General features: G+C 54.7%; 2 protein-coding genes across 2 annotated transcripts; both read left to right on the forward strand.

Moving 5' to 3' along the window:
- Positions 1-35: 35 nt before the first annotated feature.
- Positions 36-2600, forward strand: LbrM_16_1730 (hypothetical protein; the record flags this gene model as incomplete). The annotated part of the gene is made up of 1 exon (XM_001563723.1): positions 36-2600. The coding sequence occupies one exon, from the start codon at positions 36-38 to the stop codon at positions 2598-2600; it is 2565 nt and encodes an 854-aa protein (XP_001563773.1).
- Positions 2601-2682: 82 nt separating this feature from the next.
- LbrM_16_1740 (hypothetical protein) lies at positions 2683-7521 on the forward strand (the record flags this gene model as incomplete). The annotated part of the gene is made up of 1 exon (XM_001563724.2): positions 2683-7521. A coding segment is annotated over one exon (4839 nt), but the record flags the coding sequence as incomplete, so codon positions are not given.

Raw genomic sequence — 7521 nt, forward strand, 5'->3', positions numbered from 1 at the left:
ATTTTATAACTAAAACCACTAAAAACCACGGCGGAATGCCGGTAAAACAAAATTTTAACACCGCACCTCTCACAGTTGAAAAGTGGGAATGCGGACCAAAAAAACTAAACTATTTATATTCAGAGGAAGAACTTTCCTCACCCAGAGAGCGGGCGAACAGCCAACACCGTAAACGTAATGTTAATGTGGAAACAGGATCCACAACAAACGGACAGCGCAGCCACGCTGTAATTCAGAAATACGCTGATGTCGTCATAAACGGCGTATTTCAAGGTCACGGTGATCGTGACTTTTATTTAAAAAACAAAAACGACAAGGAACACGGCGGAATGCCGTTAAAACAAGTCTTTAACACCGCATCTCCCACAGTTCAAAAGTTGGGAAGCGGACCAAAAAATGCTAATTATTTATATTCCGAGGAAGAACTTTCCTCACCCAGAAAACGGGCCAGAAGCCAACAAGATAACGATAACTTAAACGTGGAAACAAAATCCACAACAAACGGAGAGCGCAGCCACGCTGTAATTCAGAAATACGCTGATGTCGTCATAAACGGCGTATTTCGAGGTCACGGTGATCGTGACTTTTATTTAAAAAACAAAAACGATAAGGAACACGGCGGAATGCCGTTAAAACAAGTTTTTAACACCGCACCTCCCACGGTTGAAAAGTTGGGAAGCGTGCCAAAAAAATTTAATTATTTATATTCCGAGGAAGAACTTTCCTCACCCAGAGAGCGGGCTGACAGCCAACACCTTAAACGTAATGTAAATGTGGAAACAGGATCCACAACAAACGGACAGCGCAGCCACGCTGTAATTCCGAAATACGCTGATGTCGTCATAAACGGCGTATTTCGAGGTCACGGTGATCGTGACTTTTATTTAAAAAACAAAAACGATAAGGAACACGGCGGAATGCCGGTAAAAAAAGTTTTTAACACCGCACCTCCCACGGTTGAAAAGTTGGGAAGCGTGCCAAAAAAATTTAATTATTTATATTCCGAGGAAGAACTTTCCTCACCCAGAGAGCGGGCTAACAGCCAACACCTTAAACGTAATGTAAATGTGGAAACAGGATCCACAACAAACGGACAGCGCAGCCACGCTGTAATTCCGAAATACGCTGATGTCGTCATAAACGGCGTATTTCGAGGTCACGGTGATCGTGACTTTTATTTAAAAAACAAAAACGATAAGGAACACGGCGGAATGCCGTTAAAAAAAGTTTTTAACACCGCACCTCTCACGGTTGAAAAGTTGGGAAGCGGACCTAAAAAGTCTAATTATTTATATTCCGAGGAAGAATATTCCTCACCCAGAAAACGGGCCAGAAGCCAACAAGATAACGATAACTTAAACGTGGAAACAAAATCCACAACAAACGGACAGCGCAGCCACGCTGTAAATCAGAAATACGCTGATGTCGTCATAAACGGCGTATTTCGAGGTCACGGTGATCGTGACTTTTATTTAAAAAACAAAAACGATAAGGAACACGGCGGAATGCCGGTAAAAAAAGTTTTTAACACCGCACCTCCCACGGTTGAAAAGTTGGGAAGCGTGCCAAAAAAATTTAATTATTTATATTCCGAGGAAGAACTTTCCTCACCCAGAGAGCGGGCTGACAGCCAACACCTTAAACGTAATGTAAATGTGGAAACAGGATCCACAACAAACGGACAGCGCAGCCACGCTGTAATTCCGAAATACGCTGATGTCGTCATAAACGGCGTATTTCGAGGTCACGGTGATCGTGACTTTTATTTAAAAAACAAAAACGATAAGGAACACGGCGGAATGCCGGTAAAAAAAGTTCTTAACACCGCACCTCCCACGGTTGAAAAGTTGGGAAGCGGACCTAAAAATGCTAATTATTTATTTTCCGAGGAAGAACTTTCCTCACCCAGAGAGCGGGCTAACAGCCAACACCGTAAACGTAATGTTAATGTGGAAACAGGATCCACAACAAACGGACAGCGCAGCCACGCTGTAAATCAGAAATACGCTGATGTCGTCAGAAACGGCGTATTTCGAGGTCACGGTGATCGTGACTTTTATTTAAAAAACAAAAACGATAAGGAACACGGCGGAATGCCGGTAAAAAAAGTTTTTAACACCGCACCTCCCACGGTTGAAAAGTTGGGAAGCGTGCCAAAAAAATTTAATTATTTATATTCCGAGGAAGAACTTTCCTCACCCAGAGAGCGGGCTGACAGCCAACACCTTAAACGTAATGTAAATGTGGAAACAGGATCCACAACAAACGGACAGCGCAGCCACGCTGTAATTCAGAAATACGCTGATGTCGTCAGAAACGGCGTATTTCGAGGTCACGGTGATCGTGACTTTTATTTAAAAAACAAAAACGATAAGGAACACGGCGGAATGCCGGTAAAAAAAGTTTTTAACACCGCACCTCCCACAGTTGAAAAGTTGGGAAGCGGACCTAAAAATGCTAATTATTTATTTTCCGAGGAAGAACTTTCCTCACCCAGAGAGCGGGCTAACAGCCAACACCGTAAACGTAATGTAAATGTGGAAATCAGGATCCACAACAAACGGACAGCGCAGCCACGCTGTAATTCAGAAATACGCTGATGTCGTCAGAAACGGCGTATTTCAAGGTCACGGTGATCGTGACTTTTATTTAAAAAACAAAAACGATAAGGAACACGGCGGAATGCCGTTAAAACAAGTCTTTAACACCGCACCTCCCACGGTTGAAAAGTTGGGAAGCGTGCCAAAAAAATTTAATTATTTATATTCCGAGGAAGAACTTTCCTCACCCAGAGAGCGGGCTGACAGCCAACACCTTAAACGTAATGTAAATGTGGAAACAGGATCCACAACAAACGGACAGCGCAGCCACGCTGTAATTCCGAAATACGCTGATGTCGTCATAAACGGCGTATTTCGAGGTCACGGTGATCGTGACTTTTATTTAAAAAACAAAAACGATAAGGAACACGGCGGAATGCCGGTAAAAAAAGTTCTTAACACCGCACCTCCCACGGTTGAAAAGTTGGGAAGCGGACCTAAAAATGCTAATTATTTATTTTCCGAGGAAGAACTTTCCTCACCCAGAGAGCGGGCTGACAGCCAACACCTTAAACGTAATGTAAATGTGGAAACAGGATCCACAACAAACGGACAGCGCAGCCACGCTGTAATTCCGAAATACGCTGATGTCGTCATAAACGGCGTATTTCGAGGTCACGGTGATCGTGACTTTTATTTAAAAAACAAAAACGATAAGGAACACGGCGGAATGCCGGTAAAAAAAGTTCTTAACACCGCACCTCCCACGGTTGAAAAGTTGGGAAGCGGACCTAAAAATGCTAATTATTTATTTTCCGAGGAAGAACTTTCCTCACCCAGAGAGCGGGCTGACAGCCAACACCTTAAACGTAATGTAAATGTGGAAACAGGATCCACAACAAACGGACAGCGCAGCCACGCTGTAATTCAGAAATACGCTGATGTCGTCAGAAACGGCGTATTTCGAGGTCACGGTGATCGTGACTTTTATTTAAAAAAGAAAAACGATAAGGAACACGGCGGAATGCCGGTAAAAAAAGTTTTTAACACCGCACCTCCCACGGTTGAAAAGTTGGGAAGCGGACCTAAAAATGCTAATTATTTATTTTCCGAGGAAGAACTTTCCTCACCCAGAGAGCGGGCGAACAGCCAACACCGTAAACGTAATGTTAATGTGGAAACAAGACCCACAACAAACGGACAGCGCAGCCACGCTGTAATTCAGAAATACGCTGATGTCGTCAGAAACGGCGTACTTCGAGGTCACGGTGATCGTGACTTTTATTTAAAAAAGAAAAACGATAAGGAACACGGCGGAATGCCGGTAAAAAAAGTTTTTAACACCGCACCTCCCACAGTTGAAAAGTTGGGAAGCGGACCTAAAAATGCTAATTATTTATTTTCCGAGGAAGAACTTTCCTCACCCAGAGAGCGGGCTAAAAGCCAAGACCTTAAAATTAATATAAAGACGCAAACAGGGGCCACAACACACGCACGCCTCTCACACCCGGCCGGGAAAAGGATCGCGGAGCCGTGGCTCCCACAATTCGATGAACTCCAGGGAGCCTTCGAGCTGGCGAAAACACTCGACACAGCCATCGTCGAGCACACCAATCTGGCTGGGAAACTGTTCGCCAGACACACCGCCATGCTCAAGCGACATTTCGAGTGGGCGAATCCCATCCACAGCAGCTTCTATTACTGCACAGCTGTGGATGTCAACGGAGCCGGTTGCACATACGCAAACGACTCCGAAAAGGCGGTCCAGGACCACATTCGCGAGCGCCACCCCGGGTCCGGAGCAACACCACGACGATTCGGAATGTCACCATTCCACGGCGGTATGGCGACAATCGGGCCGTCGTGCTCGATAACGGCCGCCGTCGCCGCTGTCTGCACGATGCCGGGAATCCCGGACATCGATGCAACTCTCCTCCGAGCCTTCCGCGGATCCACGGCCGACACCGCGCGGGAGGTGATCGGAGCACTCGGCCTCCAGCTTCCCACCTCACCGGGATGGGCCCTGGAGAAACTCACGGCACAGGACGACGCCATCAGACACGCCTTCGCCGCCACGGCGCGCCAAGACATCTACTGTTCCTGGTGCGGTGAAACGGAAGAGGGACAGCCAGAACCACAGATAGCAACTGTGACCTACGAGGCGCCGGCCGGCGGCCTCCCAGGCACCACGGCGACCGCTATCAGCGAGGCATTCGGCCACGTATCGGCCAACTTGCCTCACCACTGCCCGGCTTGCCGCACCGAAGGCGCCACTCTATCTGCACTATCGGTTTTTCTCTTCGGAGAAGCCGTGGCAATCACAGTCATACCGCCAGCTGGAAACCAGAAAGCGGTAGGTCTGCCGGAATTGCCGCTGGAGGTGATGCTCCCGACGGCGCTCTTCAGCCAGAACCCCTATAAACTCCACGCCGCGATCTGCGCCACGACGTCGAAGCACGTGGTCGCATACGTCCTGTGCCGGGAAGATGGGAAGGAGCAATGGCACCGCTACGACGGCACCGTTCACGACACAGACGTGCCGCCGCCAGACCCAGCCACCATCGACACCCTGATCTTCACACGCGCTCCCTACAAGCCGGCCGGCGAGGGAGACAACGAGGAGGACACAGGCACCCACCCAGTCAGGCCAACGCGGCCAACAGCACCGCCACCGCCACCGTCACGCGACCCGTGGGGCCGCACAACCTACGGCATGCACCCGGACACCGCGGAGCAAGAGGAGGAAGACACCGGGATCGCACCCAGGTCGGCCGAGCCACGGACGGAGACACCCACACCACCCACCCAGCCACCCGGCACCGAAGGGGAGGGAGAGGAGAGCGACACGACCGAGAGCGTGCACACGGAGCCCGACCAGGCCGCCGAGGACGTGTCACAAACCTCCGACGAGGCACGGCACCGATTTCGCCACGGCGAGAACACGGCAGCACAGCAGACCGGGACGATCCACTGCCCGGTCTGCCCGCGCACATGGACATCGCGCGCCCGCCGGCAACAGCAGACCAGCCACCTTAACACCACCCACGCCAGGGAGGTGGTGAGGGTGGACGCGCTGAAGGCCACCGGGGTAGACCGTTGCCTCTCGTGCGGCGAGTTCGTCATCGCGTCCGGAAACGCGCGACGAGCACACGGCCGGAAATGCGGCGAGTTCGTCACCAGGGCGGTCCGCAACCAGAAGCGCGCCCGGACAGAGCAGAGCACACCCCGGCAGGACGCAGGGGTGGAGCCCACTCCGGAGACACCGCCACCACCGACACGCCACCGCACCAGACCCACGGAGGCCGACGCCGAGTGGGTGCAGGAGTTTCCCGCCACGATCCGGACACTCCGGAAACAGGAATGGGGACACTGGGCCGAGGCGGTCGGCCACACCCTCCTCGGCTACACCGCGGCGGCCGCCGCGGGACGCTACCAGCGCCAGCTCGCGCTTACCGAGCTGGTGCGCACTCGCCTCGCCAAACCGCGCGCACCAGCACGGGAGGAGGACGAGAGCCACCAAGAGGAACCCAGCGAGACGCCCAGGGAGGGAGGGAGAGACGAGCCGTACACGGGCCACGCCGGCGCCACACGGCGACCCAACACGGAGGAACACCTTCCCACCAGAAACGCGCACACCGCTGAGGAACGCCGCGCGCGCCGCATCCTCCACCAACTCTCGCTAGGAGCCGTCGGAAAGGCGGCGCGCACGCTGTTCCAGGCACAGCTCCCACGCGCGCGCGCCAGCGAGGCACTGGACCAGCTCCGCGCGCTTCACCCGCAGGAAGACCCAGCGGGGTACCCGTGCCCACCACAGACGCCTTTTCCCCACGGCCTAAAGCCGGAGAAGGTCAGGAACGTGGTGCTGAAACGGCTCGGCCGAGCCGCCGCACCGGGGCTCGACGGATGGACCCGAGAACTGCTCGTTCCCGTGGTCGAAAATGCGGCACTCCTGGCGGAGACGACCGCACTGATGCAAGACATCCTCGCCGGGAACGTGTCGGCGTCCTTCGCGTTCCGCCTCCGCGCGTGCGTCGTCCACCCGTTCCTGAAAGAACCGGGGTCGCCGAAGGTCCGGCCAATCACGCCGGAGTCGGTGTGGCTGAAAATCGCCTCGCACCTCGCGCTGGACGCGGTGGAAAAGCCGTTCCGCGACATCTTCCAGGGATGGCAATTCGGTGTGTGGGGCGACGCCGCCGAGGCGGTCGCCCAGATCCGGGAGACGTACGCGAGCGAGTCGGCCGACACGCTCGTCGCGCTAGACGCGACCAACGCGTACAACCGCGTCTCCCGCGCATGGGTGCTGAGGGCGGCGTTCCGCCACCACGCCCTCCGCCACACGTTCGGGGTGGTGGACCTTTCCCTCGGGGAGCCGGGCGCCCTTGGCGTCTACGAGGGCGGCCGCCGGGTAGAGCAACTCTGGTCGACGCGCGGCGTCCGCCAGGGTATGGTGCTCAGCCCCCTTCTCTTCGCCACCGCCGTGGCCGAGACACTGCGGCCGATTATGGCGGCGCACCCGCTCGCCAAAGTGACGGCGTACCTCGACGACCTGACCGTCGTCGGTCCACGGGCGGCAGTCCAGGCGTTCCTGGACGAGGCGGGGCCGGCGCTCACGGCCACCGGCTTTCGACATCAACCCGGCGAAAAGCCACCACCTGTCGAAGAGCGCCGCGCCAGAGCCGGTGTCGGTCGCCGGGGTGGCGGTGCAGCTGGCGAGCGGTGTGGTGCGCATCCTCGGCGCCGGCTTCCGCGGCAGCGGCGCGCCGGTGGACGAGTGGGTGTGGGAGAAAACCCGCCCGTACGAGGCGTACTTCAACACCCTTGGCGGGGACGAGCTCCCACGCCACGCGCGCATGAACCTCCTGCGTGCGTCGGCGCTGCCGCGCCTGACCTTTCTCTTGCGGACCCACAGCGCCGACGAGCTGCGCGACAGCGCGGCATGGTTCGACGACCGCGTCCTCCACACGTTGTCGGTCCTCGCGGG

This window comes from Leishmania braziliensis, contig 17 (genome assembly GCF_000002845.2).
Source record: "Leishmania braziliensis MHOM/BR/75/M2904 WGS CADA00000000 data, contig 17, whole genome shotgun sequence".
NCBI lineage: Eukaryota > Euglenozoa > Kinetoplastea > Trypanosomatida > Trypanosomatidae > Leishmania > Leishmania braziliensis.